This window comes from Eleutherodactylus coqui, unplaced genomic scaffold (assembly GCF_035609145.1).
Source record: "Eleutherodactylus coqui strain aEleCoq1 unplaced genomic scaffold, aEleCoq1.hap1 HAP1_SCAFFOLD_135, whole genome shotgun sequence".
Lineage (NCBI taxonomy): Eukaryota > Metazoa > Chordata > Amphibia > Anura > Eleutherodactylidae > Eleutherodactylus > Eleutherodactylus coqui.
Window position 1 is genome coordinate 241,823 of NW_027101871.1, and position 13,339 is coordinate 255,161.

A 13,339-nucleotide genomic window follows, 5' to 3' on the forward strand; every position below is an offset into this window, starting at 1 on the left:
TTATCCTGTCCCCCAAGTGTCAGCCTGTCATTATCCCATCCCCCCAAGTGTCAGCCTGTCATTATCCCATCCCCCAAGTGTCAGCGTGTAATTATCCCGTCCCCCAAGTGTCAGCGTGTCATTATCCCGTCCCCCAAGTGTCAGCGTGTCATTATCCTGTCCCCCAAGTATCAGCGTGTCATTATCCCGTCCCCCAAGTGTCAGCGTGTCATTATCCTGTCCCCCAAGTGTCAGCGTGTCATTATCCCGTCCCCCAAGTGTCAGCGTGTCATTATCCCGTCCCCCAAGTGTCAGCGTGTCATTATCCCATCCCCCAAGTGTCAGCCTGTCCTTATCCCGTCCCCCAAGTGTCAGCGTGTCATTATCCCGTCCCCCAAGTATCAGCGTGTCATTATCCCATCCCCAAGTGTCAGCGTGTCATTATCCCGTCCCCCAAGTATCAGCGTGTCATCATCCCGTCCCCCCAGTGTCAGCGTGTCATTATCCCATCCCCAAGTGTCAGCGTGTCATTATCCCGTCCCCCAAGTGTCAGCGTGTCATTATCCTGTCCCCCAAGTGTCAGCGTGTCATTATCCCGTCCCCCAAGTGTCAGCGTGTCATTATCCCGTCCCCCCAAGTGTCAGCGTGTCATTATCCCGTCCCCCCAAGTGTCAGCGTGTCATCATCCTGTCCCCTGAGTATCAGCGTGTCATTATCTCGCCCCCCAAGTATCAGCGTGCCATTATCCCATCCCCCCAAGTGTCAGCGTGTCATTATCCCATCCCCCAAGTGTCAGCGTGTCATTATGCCATCCCCCAAGTGTCAGCGTGTCATTATCCCGTCCCCCGAGTGTCATCTTGTCATTATCCCATCCCCCCAAGTATCAGTGTGTCATTATCCCATCCCCCAAGTGTCAGCGTGTCATTATCCCATCCCCAAGTGTCAGTCTGTCATTATCCCGTCCCCCAAGTGTCAGCGTGTCATTATCCCGTCCCCCAAGTATCAGCGTGTCATTATCCCATCCCCCAAGTGTCAGCGTGTCATTATCCCGTCCCCCAAGTATCAGCGTGTCATTATCCCGTCCCCCAAGTGTCAGCAGGTCATTATCCCGTCCCCCAAGTGTCAGCGTGTCATTATCCCGTCCCCCAAGTATCAGCGTGTCATTATCCCGTCCCCCAAGTATCAGCGTGTCATTATCCCATCCCCCAAGTGTCAGCGTGTCATTATCCTGTCCCCCAAGTGTCAGCGTGTCATTATCCCGTCCCCCAAGTATCAGCGTGTCATTATCCCATCCCCCAAGTGTCAGTGTGTCATTATCCTGTCCCCCAAGTGTCAGCGTGTCATTATCCCGTCCCCCAAGTGTCAGCGTGTCATTATCCCGTCCCCCAAGTGTCAGCGTGTCATTATCCCGTCCCCCAAGTGTCAGCCTGTCATTATCCCGTCCCCCAAGTGTCAGCCTGTCATTATCCCGTTCCCCAAGTGTCAGAGTGTCATTATCCTGTCCCCCAAGTATCAGCGTGTCATTATCCCGTCCCCCAAGTATCAGCGTGTCATTATCCCGTCCCCCAAGTATCAGCGTGTCATTATCCTGTCCCCCAAGTGTCAGCGTGTCATTATCCCGTCCCCCAAGTATCAGCGTGTCATTATCCTGTCCCCCAAGTATCAGCGTGTCATTATCCCGTCCCCCAAGTATCAGCCTGTCATTATCCTGTACCCCAAGTATCAGCGTGTCATTATCCCATCCCCCAAGTGTCAGCGTGTCATTATCCCGTTCCCCAAGTATCAGCGTGTCATTATCCCGTCCCCCAAGTGTCAGCCTGTCATTATCCCGTCCCCCAAGTGTCAGCCTGTCATTATCCCGTTCCCCAAGTGTCAGCGTGTCATTATCCCGTCCCCCAAGTATCAGCGTGTCATTATCCCGTCCCCCAAGTATCAGTGTGTCATTATCCCGTCCCCCAAGTGTCAGCATGTCATTATCCTGTCCCCCAAGTGTCAGCGTGTCATTATCCCGTCCCCCAAGTATCAGCGTGTCATTATCCCATCCCCAAGTATCAGCGTGTCATTATCCCATCCCCCAAGTATCAGCGTGTCATTATCCCGTCCCCCAAGTGTCAGCGTGTCATTATCCCATCCCCCAAGTGTCAGCCTGTCATTATCCCGTCCCCCAAGTATCAGCCTGTCATTATCCCGTCCCCCAAGTGTCAGCGTGTCATTATCCCGTCCCCCAAGTGTCGGCGTGTCATTATCCCGTCCCCCAAGTATCAGCGTGTCATTATCCCGTCCCCCAAGTGTCAGCGTGTCATTATCCCGTCCCCCAAGTATCAGCATGTCGTTATCCCGTCCCCCAAGTGTCAGCGTGTCGTTATCCCATCCCCCAAGTATCAGCCTGTCATTATCCCGTCCCCCAAGTGTCAGCCTGTCATTATCCCGTCCCCCAAGTATCAGCCTGTCATTATCCTGTCCCCCAAGTATCAGCCTGTCATTATCCTGTCCCCCAAGTGTCAGCGTGTCATTATCCCGTCCCCCAAGTGTCAGCGTGTCATTATCCCGTCCCCCAAGTTTCAGCGTGTCATTATCTCGTTCCTCAAGTGTCAGTGTGTCATTATCACATCCCCCAAGTGTCAGCGTGTGATTATCCCGTCCCCCAAGTGTCAGCGTGTCATTATCTCATCCCCCAAGTATCAGCGTGTCATTATCCCGTCCCCCAAGTGTCAGCGTGTCATTATCCCGTCCCCCAAGTGTCAGCGTGTCATTATCCCGTCCCCCAAGTATCAGCGTGTCATTATCCCGTCCCCCAAGTGTCAGCGTGTCATTATCCCGTCCCCCGAGTGTCATCCTGTCATTATCCCGTCCCCCAAGTGTCAGCGTGTCATTATCCTGTCCCCCAAGTGTCAGCGTGTCATTATCCCGTCCCCCAAGTATCAGCGTGTCATTATCCCGTCCCCCAAGTGTCAGTGTGTCATTATCCCGTCCCCCAAGTGTCAGTGTGTCATTATCCCGTCCCCCAAGTGTCAGCGTGTCATTATCCCGTCCCCCGAGTGTCATCCTGTCATTATCCCGTCCCCCAAGTGTCAGCCTGTCATTATCCCGTCCCCCAAGTGTCAGCCTGTCATTATCCCGTCCCCCAAGTGTCAGCCTGTCATTATCCCGTCCCCCAAGTGTCAGCCTGTCATTATCCCGTCCCCCAAGTGTCAGCGTGTCATTATCCCATCCCCAAGTGTCAGCGTGTCATTATCCCGTCCCCCAAGTGTCAGCGTGTCATTATCCCGTCCCCCAAGTGTCAGCCTGTCATTATCCCGTCCCCCAAGTGTCAGCGTGTCATTATCCTGTCCCCCAAGTGTCAGCGTGTCATTATCCTGTCCCCCAAGTGTCAGCGTGTCATTATCCCGTCCCCCAAGTGTCAGCGTGTCATTATCCCGTCCCCCAAGTGTCAGCGTGTCATTATCCCGTCCCCCAAGTGTCAGCCTGTCATTATCCCATCCCCCAAGTGTCAGCCTGTCATTATCCCGTCCCCCAAGTGTCAGCGTGTTGTTGTGCCCCCATTGTCTTTGTGTATTGTGACATTTCCTTTCCTGTGGTAGGATTTGGATCCCCGGTCAGCCTGATGAGTATTTTGGCCATGGACTTGGTGGAGGAGAAGACTGTGCTCACCTTCATCAATCTGGAGAATGGAATGACGACCATTGTTCCCGGTTGTACCGGTACATCTGTGAAAAGAATATGTGAGAGGAATTGAAGGTTGATTAGCCCAATAATATCACTCTTGACTGTCATCACTCTATGTCTTTTCTACCGGATGAAACTCAATGTAGCCTCAACATGCCGCAGCCACTACATCTATACAGAAGACTGAGGGAGTAAAGTAAGCTGGGAAACGCAAGTCACGGACTCTAAATGTCAATGTTTTCCAAATTAGGACAGGGAGGTCCATGTGGAAGGTCCATGTGAAGGTCCATGTACTGTAGGTGACCTCATAATACACTACAGTAACCATTTCTTAAGAAGATGTCTTCCTGTAGTATAATCACCAGGCTCCTTCTGATTACAGATGATTTGTGTAATAGAATAAACTGTGATGTTCTGATCAATATAAGATAACTAGCTGATTTATCCGGCTTCGCCTGAGTTAATTTGGTATCGCTGTTTACGTGTTGTTTCTCTGTAGCACACTCTGCGGCAGAAATGATGTGATAACTTTATTCTGTGGGGTAGTACAATGATGATGATACTGATCTTCCCTGTGCTATTAGGGGAATAAAAGAATGCAGGCTATCTATAAGCAGAGAGATGGTGAGGGAACACTTAGCTAACTTACATGAATCCAAGTCTCAAGGTCCAGATGAATTACATCCTAGGATACTAAAGGAAGCAGCGGAGGTAATTGCTGAACCACTCGCCATAATCTGTGACAATTCCTGGAGAACAGAAGTCCCAGAAGATTGGAAAAGGGCAAATGTTGTCCCTATCTTCAAAAAAGGGAAGAAGGTGGATCCAGGAAACTACAGGCCTGTGAGCCTGACTTCTATACCAGGAAAGATCTTTGTACAAATTATTAAACAGCATGTATGCAAGTACTTGGATGAGAATGGAGTAATTAACCAGAGCCAGCATGGGTTTGTAACAAACAAGTCAGGCCAGACGAATCTAATGTCCTTCTATGATAGTATCACTGACTGGGTTGACCAGGGAAATGCGGTGGATATAGCAGATCTTGACTTCAGTAAAGCATTTGACAAAGTATCTCATACCAGACTTATTGAGAGAGGTTGTCTACAAATATCTGAAGGGCTGTCACAGTGCAGAGGGATCAGCCCTATCCTCATCTGTACAAGGAAAGACTAGAAGCAATGGGATGAAACTGACAGGGAGGAGACACAGATTAGATATTAGACAGTGTGGGGATCAATGAGTGGAACAGGTTGCCACGGGAGGTGGGGAGTTCTCCTTCAATGGAAGTGTTCAGAGGCGGGCAGACATCTGTCTGGGATGATTTAGTGATCCTGCACTGAGCAGGGGGTTGAACCCGATGACCCTGGGGGAACCTTCCAACTCCACCAGTCTATGATTCTATGATTCAAATTTATAGTTTGAGGTTTTCTTGTTGTACTACTTTTAAAAAATAAAATGCTTTGAAAAAATGTCTTTCTTTCACCATCTTCTGAAGGTCTTTACTTTTTTATTTTTCTGTTGACATAGTTGTGCGAGGTCTCCTTTTTTGTGGGATACCGTGTAGTTTCCATTGGTACAATTTTAGGGTACATACAACTTTTTGATTGATTTTTATAAAAAATTTCCTTGGAAACGGGTGACCAAATAGTATTTTTTTTCCTGACAACATTCACCATGCAAGATAAATAATGCATGACTTTCATAGATCATGCTTTTGTGGACACGGTGATACCAAATGTTTTTTTCTTTTTTTTTCTCTTACATTTGAAAGGATTTTTTAAAAACTTTTATTACGTTTCATTTTTTCTAATAACTAATACAACTATTTCTAACTTATTTTTGCATGCTTTTTTGTAGTCCTCATACAGGAGAACATATTGTGAACATACAATCGTTTGATCACTCATGCAGTACAATGTAATACCATGGTATTGCATTATACCGTGTTTTATTGGGCCACAGTCATGGCCTGATAGGCAATCAGCCATAGCAGCCCTGGGGGCCTGCAGAAGTCCCTGGCTACAAGGTCAACTAAACAGCACCTTGGTATGCCGGGGTCCCAAAAAAAATCCTTCCCTCTCCACGCAATAAGATTGCAATGCTACTATCAGTATTGATAGTGCTTCCTCCAGGGTCCCAGGACGGATCTTGGATCAGCTGATTTCTACAACTTCCATCATCATACAGTGTAGTAATGTGAACGGTCTGAGATGATGAGAGACCGACCCCTCCGGGAGCCCTACTGATCAACAAGTAGCAGCTCCTGCCACTCATGTGAATAGGACCAAGCTTCAATACCGCAAGCTACCACGTGTCCACGTTGTGCTTGGCGCTATAGTGAAGGAGCCATATTTAACAGGGAGGGGCACTTTGTTTAACGGATTTACTATTGTCCTTCAGAATGAACTGTGGGTGTTACCCAGAAGTGTAAGGATATCCAAGCATACACATACAAACAGTATCTATCTATATATAAAGCTGAAAGCCCTCACTGACTGACTGACTGACTGACTGACTGACTGACTGACTGACTGACTGACTGACTCACTGACTGACTCACTGACTCACTGACTCACTGACTCACTGACTCACTGACTGACTGACTCACTGACTGACTCACCAAAGGTTCTCCAACTTCCCGATGTCGTAGAAACATGAATTTTGGCACAAGCATAGATCATCTCCAAAATAGGAAAAGCTAATGGGTACCAACTCGATTATTCAATTCTAGCGCAAAAGAATTGGCGTCGAAATTTAACGTACATAATCTAAATCTCTCACTTCCCAATGTCATAGAAACGTGAAATTTGACACGAACATTGATTATGTCATAAATAGAAAAAGCTAATGGGTCCCAACTCCATTATTCAATTCTAAGTGCAAAAGAATTAGCGTCCAAATTTTACGTGCGGAATGTAATTTTCTAACTTTCCGGTGTCATAGAAACGGGAAATTTGGCACGAGCATTGATTATGTCATAAATAGGAAAAGCTAATGGGTCCCAACTAGAGATGAGCGAGCATACTCGTCCGAGCTTGATACTCGTTCGAGTATTAGCGTGTTCGAGATGTTCGTTACTCGTAACGAGCACCACGCGATGTTCGGGTTACTTTCACTTTCCTCTCTGAGACGTTAGCGCGCTTTTCTGGCCAATTGAAAGACAGGGAAGGCATTACAACTTCCCCCTGCGACGTTCAAGCCCTATACCACCCCACTGCAGTGAGTGGCTGGCGAGATCAGGTGTCACCCGAGTATATAAATCGGTCCCTCCCGCGGCTCACCACAGATGCGTTCTGACATAGCTGAGGGAAAGTGCTATCGTGTTGGAGCTGCTATAGGGAGAGTGTTAGGAGTTAGTGTAGGCTTCAAGAACCCCAACGGTCCTTCTTAGGGCCACATCTAACCGTGTGCAGTACTGTGGAGGCTGCTTTTAGCAGTGTTGCACATTTTTTTTTTTTGGTATATCGGCCGTGCAGAGCATTGCGCCCTGCAGTAATACTCCAGGGACAGAATTGTGTAGGCAGGGCCAGAAGACCTATATTATTGATTGAATATACGCAGTGGTCCTTTTCTAAAAAATATTGGGCAAAAAAATCTATTTGGCCTGCCTGTCACTGTGCTCAGTGTTCTGGGTCTGTCTGTGCTGGGTGTAGTAGTTCTACAAAATCATACGCAGCCAGCTGTTACAGCAGGCTTGCGCCAAATTATTTCCTGGCGTTCCGTAAGCGAAGTCAGCCTCCAACCACAGGCCAATAAGCGGCACATTTAATTACAGCATTCTGTTTCTGCATTACTGGTAATACAGCATGCTGAGGGGTAGGGGTAGGCCTAGAGGACGTGGGCACGGCCGAGGACGCGGAGGCCCTAGTCCGGGTGTGGGCACAGGCCGAGCTCCTGGTCCAGGTGTATCGCAGCCGACTGCTGCAGGATTAGGAGAGAGGCACGTTTCTGGCATCCCCACATTCATCGCCCAATTAATGGGTCCACGCGGTAGACCTTTATTAGAAAATGAGCAGTGTGAGCAGGTCCTGTCGTGGATGGCAGAAAGTGCTTCCAGCAATCTATCGTCCACCCACAGTTCTGCGCCGTCCACTGCTGCAACTCTGAATCCTCTGGCTGCTGCTCCTCCTTCCTCCCAGCCTCCTCATTCCATGAAAATGAGACATTCTGAGGAGCGGGCAGACTCCCAGGAACTGTTCTCGGGCCCCTGCTCAGATTGGGCAGCAGTGGTTCCTCTCCCACCAGAGGAGTTTATCGTGACTGATGCCCAACCATTGGAAAGTTCCCGGGGTCCGGGGGAAGAGGCTGTGGACTTCCGGCAACTGTCTCAAGACCTTTCAGTGGGTGAGGAGGACGATGACGATGAGACACAGTTGTCTATCAGTGAGGTAGTAGTAAGGGCAGTAAGTCCGAGGGAGGAGCGCACAGAGGATTCAGAGGAAGAGCAGCAGGACAATGAGGTGACTGACCCCACCTGGTTTGCTACGCCTACTGAGGTCAGGTCTTCAGAGGGGGAGGCAAGTGCAGCAGCAGGGCAGGTTGGAAGAGGCAGTGCGGTGGCCAGGGGTAGAGGCAGGGCCAGAGCGAAGAATCCCCCAACTGTTTCCCAAAGCGTCCGCTCGTGCCATGCCACCCTGCAGAGGCCGAGGTGCTCAAAGGTGTGGCAGTTTTTCACTGAGAGTGCAGACGACCAACGAACTGTGGTGTGCAACCTTTGTCGCGCCAAGATCAGCCGGGGAGCCACCACCACCAGCCTCACCACCACCAGCATGCGCAGGCATATGATGGCCAAGCACCCCACAAGGTGGGACGAAGGCCGTTCACCGCCTCCGGTTTGCACCGCTGCCTCTCCCCCTGTGCCCCAACCTGCCACTGAGATCCAACCCCCCTCTGAGGACACAGGCAGTACCGTCTCCTGGCCTGCACCCATACCCTCACCTCCGCTGTCCTCGGCCCCATCCACCAATGTCTCTCAGCGCAGCGTCCAGCCATCGCTAGCACAACTGTTTGAGCGCAAGCGCAAGTACGCCGCCACGCACCCGCACGCTCAAACGTTAACCGTCCGCATAGCAAAATTGATCAGCCTGGAGATGCTGCCGTATAGGGTTGTGGAAATGGAGGCTTTCAAAAGTATGATGGCGGCGGCGGCCCCGCGCTACTTGGTTCTCAGTCACCACTACTTTTCCCGATGTGCCGTCCCAGCCCTGCACGACCACGTCTCCCGCAACATTGTACGCGCCCTCACCAACGCGGTTACTGCCACGGTCCACTTAACAACGGACACGTGGACAAGCACAGGCGGGCAGGGCCACTATATCTCCCTGACGGCACATTGGGTGAATTTAGTGGAGGCTGGGACCGAGTCAGAGCCTGGGACCGCTCACGTCCTACCCACCCCCAGAATTGCGGGCCCCAGCTCGGTGCTGGTATCTGCGGCGGTGTATGCTTCCTCCACTAAACCACCCTCTTCCTCCTACGCAACCTCTGTCTCGCAATCAAGATGTGTCAGCAGCAGCACGTCGCCAGCAGTCGGTGTCGCGCGGTGTGGCAGCACAGCGGTGGGCAAGCGTCAGCAGGCCGTGCTGAAACTACTCAGCTTAGGCGATAAGAGGCACACGGCCCACGAACTGCTGCAGGGTCTGACAGAGCAGACCGACCGCTGGCTTGCGCCGCTGAGCCTCCAACCGGGCATGGTCGTGTGTGACAACGGCCGTAACCTGGTGGCGGCTCTGCAGCTCGGCAGCCTCACGCACGTGCCATGCCTGGCACACGTCTTTAATTTGGTGGTTCAGCGCTTTCTGAAAAGCTACCCACGCTTGTCAGACCTGCTCGGCAAGGTGCGCCGGCTCTGCGCACATTTCCGCAAGTCCAACACGGACGCTGCCACCCTGCGCACCCTGCAACATCGGTTTAATCTGCCAGTACACCAACTGCTGTGCAACGTGCCCACACGGTGGAACTCTACGCTCCACATGTTGGCCAGGCTCTATGAGCAGCGTAGAGCTATAGTGGAATACCAACTCCAACATGGGCGGCGCAGTGGGAGTCAGCCTCCTCAATTCTTTACAGAAGAGTGGGCCTGGTTGGCAGACATCTGCCAGGTCCTTCGAAACTTTGAGCAGTCTACCCAGGTGGTGAGCGGGGATGCTGCAATCATTAGTGTCACCATTCCTCTGCTATGCATCTTGAGAAGTTCCCTGCAAAGCATAAAGGCAGCTGCTTTGCGCTCGGAAACAGAGCCGGGGGAAGACAGTATGTCGCTGGATAGTCAGAGCACCCTCCTGTCTATATCTCAGCGCGTTGAGGAGGAGGGGAAGAGACAGCTTGGCCCACTGCTGAGGGTACCCATGCTGCTTGCCTGTCATCCTTTCAGCATGTATGGCCGGAGGAGGAGGAGGATCCTGAAAGTGATCTTCCTAGTGCGGACAGCCATGTGTTGCGTACAGGTACCCTGGCACACATGGCTGACTTCATGTTAGGATGCCTTTCTCGTGACCCTCGCGTTACACGCATTCTGGCCACTATGGATTACTGGGTGTACACACTGCTCGACCCACGGTATAAGGAGAACCTTTCCACTCTCATTCCCGAAGAGGAAAGGGGTTCGAGAGTGATGTTATACCACAGGGCCCTGGTGGACAAACTGATGGTAAAATTCCCATCCGACAGCGCTAGTGGCCGAAGGCGCAGTTCCGAGGGCTAGGTAGCAGGGGAGGCGCAGAGATCAGGCAGCATGTACAGCACAGGTAGGGCAACACTCTTTAAGGCCCTTGACTGCTTTATGGCTCCCCAGTAAGACTGTGTCACCGCTCCCCAGGTACGGCTGAGTCGGCGGGAGCACTGTAAAAGGATGGTGAGGGAGTACGTAGCCGATCGCACGACCGTCCTCGGTGACGCCTCTGCCACCTACAACTACTGGGTGTCGAAGCTGGACACGTGGCCTGAACTCGCGCTGTATGCCCTGGAGGTGCTTGCTTGTCCTGCGGCTAGCGTCTTGTCAGAGAGTGTGTTTAGTGCGGCTGGGGGAATCATCACAGATAAGCGTACCCGCCTGTCAACCGACAGTGCCGACAGGCTTACACTCATCAAGATGAACAAAGCCTGGATTTCCCCAGACTTCTCTTCTCCACCAGCGGACAGCAGCGATACCTAAACAATACGTAGGCTGCACCCGCGGATGGAAGCATCGTTCTCTCTCACCATCCAAAACGGGGACATTTCTGCTTCATCAATCTGTGTATTATAAGGGGGCGGAGCCTGGCCGCTGAGCGAGATGGTGGTCTGAGTACAGAGCTCCCTCTCAGCGGTGCCTTCCATGGCTAAATACAGCAGCTAGATGGGAAAGATTACAAAGGAGAGAGGAGGGGAACCCTCAGGAACACCCCGATCGCAAAAGGGACAAACAGATATGCAGAAATACCCGAAAGAACGGAGCGCGCGCTCCCCCGCTCCCAGCTGAAGATGGCGCCGGCCCGGGACTCTGCAGTAAGGAAGAGGAGGAGGGGGGGTCATCAGAGGAGGAAGAGGGAGAGAATGTCTCTAGAGCTTTTATGAGAGACTTATTCTCCCAAGCCCTACTTCCACTCAAGTCAGATCTCACAGAGATCAAGGAGGACCTGAAGCAAATGGGGCGACGTGTAGAGGACTTAGAATCCACCTCTGCCTCCATTATCTCCCACTCATGGGAGATGGAGAAGATCACAAAAGAACAGCATGAGCAGCTCAACAAAACCCTGATAATGCAGGAAGACCCGGAGAACAGGAGCAGCAACGTGCGCATCAAAGGGCTCCCTGAATCCTGGCCTACTGACTGTCTCCACAAAGCTGCAACAGAGATGTTCACCCTGCTATTAACATAGAGCGGATACACAGAGCCCTGCGCCCTTTACCCCCTGCATCAGACCCCCCAAGGGACGTGGTCTGCAAACTGCTCATGTTTCCAGATGCTGTAGCAATACTGAGAGCAGCGAGACAGCAAAAAGATCTTCGCTATGCCGACACCCCTATACAGCTATACCAGGACTTAGCGCCCTCAACCCTGGCGAAGCGCCGGGCACTGCGTCCGCTCCTGGAAATATTAAGAGAGAACGGCATAAAATACGCCTGGTTGTTCCCGTTTGGGCTGGGAGTTACTTACAAAGGTCGCAGGCTCCATGTACGAACCCCAGAAGATCTCCAACAGCTCTGGCAACTACTAGAGTTAGAACCCGTACAGCTTCAAGGATGGTTACCTTTGCCCGATTTACCAAGATTCCCCAGCCTAGCTGTGCAGGAGAATTGGCAGACTGTGAGCAATCCGAAATCGCCGAAGAATAGAAGGAAAAAATCAAAAGAAGACGTCGCAGAAATGGATACCTGAAAGAGTCTCTAGTCCCTACTAAATTCGTACCTTTAAGTAGTTGTTCCCTCTCACCCCCCCCCCCCCTTAGACAATATTTGGAGAATAGTATTTCTCAGGGTGATGCACAACATTCATCAAGAGACCCTGGCTTACAGAACGGGAGGGGATTCGCCCCCAATATTGCCTCGAGTTCCTTATCTTGGGCAGGGAGACAGGAATCAGCTGGCAGTTTGCCCGCCGAGGAAGAAGGGGTTATACCACATACTTCCAGACCCCCCCCCCCCCTCTCTCCCTTGGGTGACGACTCTGAGGTTTTCCCAGTTCGGGAACAAATGTCTTTCCCCCTGCAGGACACGAATAGTCCTGGAGGGCGCCTGCCAGGTCAGGCTGTTGATAGTTTCCCTAGTGACCCTGGTGTTAGGGGTCACTGGTTCAACACCGATTGAAACTCTCCCCCCCCCCCCCCCCCTGGAGGAGGACCGGACTACACCGGACCTCTCCTTGACAGGGCGCAGAGTGCCAAAGTTCATTTCTGTTTATACTTGACTTCTGTTTTTTTTTTCTTTTTTTCTAACCTACTCATCCTTCCCATCCCCCTCTTTCCCTCACTCCTCCCCCTACCCCTCAGGTGAGGACCCCAGTGGTATATTGCAAAAGTATAATCGTCAATTAATATTATCTTCTTTTCTCAGATATCGCTTTACCTTTCTACATACGGCAAACTATGAATGATCTACGCTTCACATCATTCAATGTCAAGGGCCTCAACTCGCCGCTGAAACGCCACAACATCGCAGTGCTGCTAAAGAGGTACAACTCGAAAATTGTTCTCCTGCAGGAGACGCATTTTAGAGGGGACAAGTGCTTCGCATTGCCAGGCAGACAGTACCCCCAATGCTATCATAACTCCCACCCCTCCTCGGCATCTCAAGGAGTCTCCATACTCCTTCACAAGTCTGTGAATTTTGTGTGTGAGTCCCAATATTCGGACGGAGAGGGGAGGGTGTTATTTCTTAAAGGTCTCTTGGATAATGTTAAAATCACTATAGCAAATTTATAGGCTCCAAACACGGACCAGGTCACGTGGTAACTCAAACAGACACACTCAAACATTTTGCAATAGGTCACATGATATTGGGGGGCGATTTTAATGTCACCCTTAACCCGGTATTAGACTCATCCGTGGGCCGATCCCAGATCTCGCAGGTCAAATTAAGAAAACTTAACCGAGGTCTCCAGGGAATGATCGATGTATGGCGTCTCCTTAACCCCTCAGTGAGGGACTACACTTTTTTTTCTTCGGTCCATTCCTCTTTCCAGAGACTGGACTACCTGTTGATATCCAAGGGA

General features: G+C 51.1%; 1 protein-coding gene across 3 annotated transcripts in view; it reads left to right on the forward strand.

The window, feature by feature from the left end:
- The window catches only part of LOC136592643 (asialoglycoprotein receptor 1-like), an 84,832-nt gene extending 80,747 nt beyond the window's left edge, over positions 1-4,085 (forward strand). For all 3 annotated transcript variants that reach the window (XM_066588630.1, XM_066588632.1, XM_066588631.1), the window contains one exon: positions 3,561-4,085. In XM_066588630.1, coding sequence (XP_066444727.1) covers positions 3,561-3,705 — 145 coding nt within the window. In that variant the 3' untranslated portion in view covers positions 3,706-4,085. The remainder of the gene's footprint in view (positions 1-3,560) is intronic.
- The last annotated feature ends 9,254 nt before the right edge of the window (positions 4,086-13,339 follow it).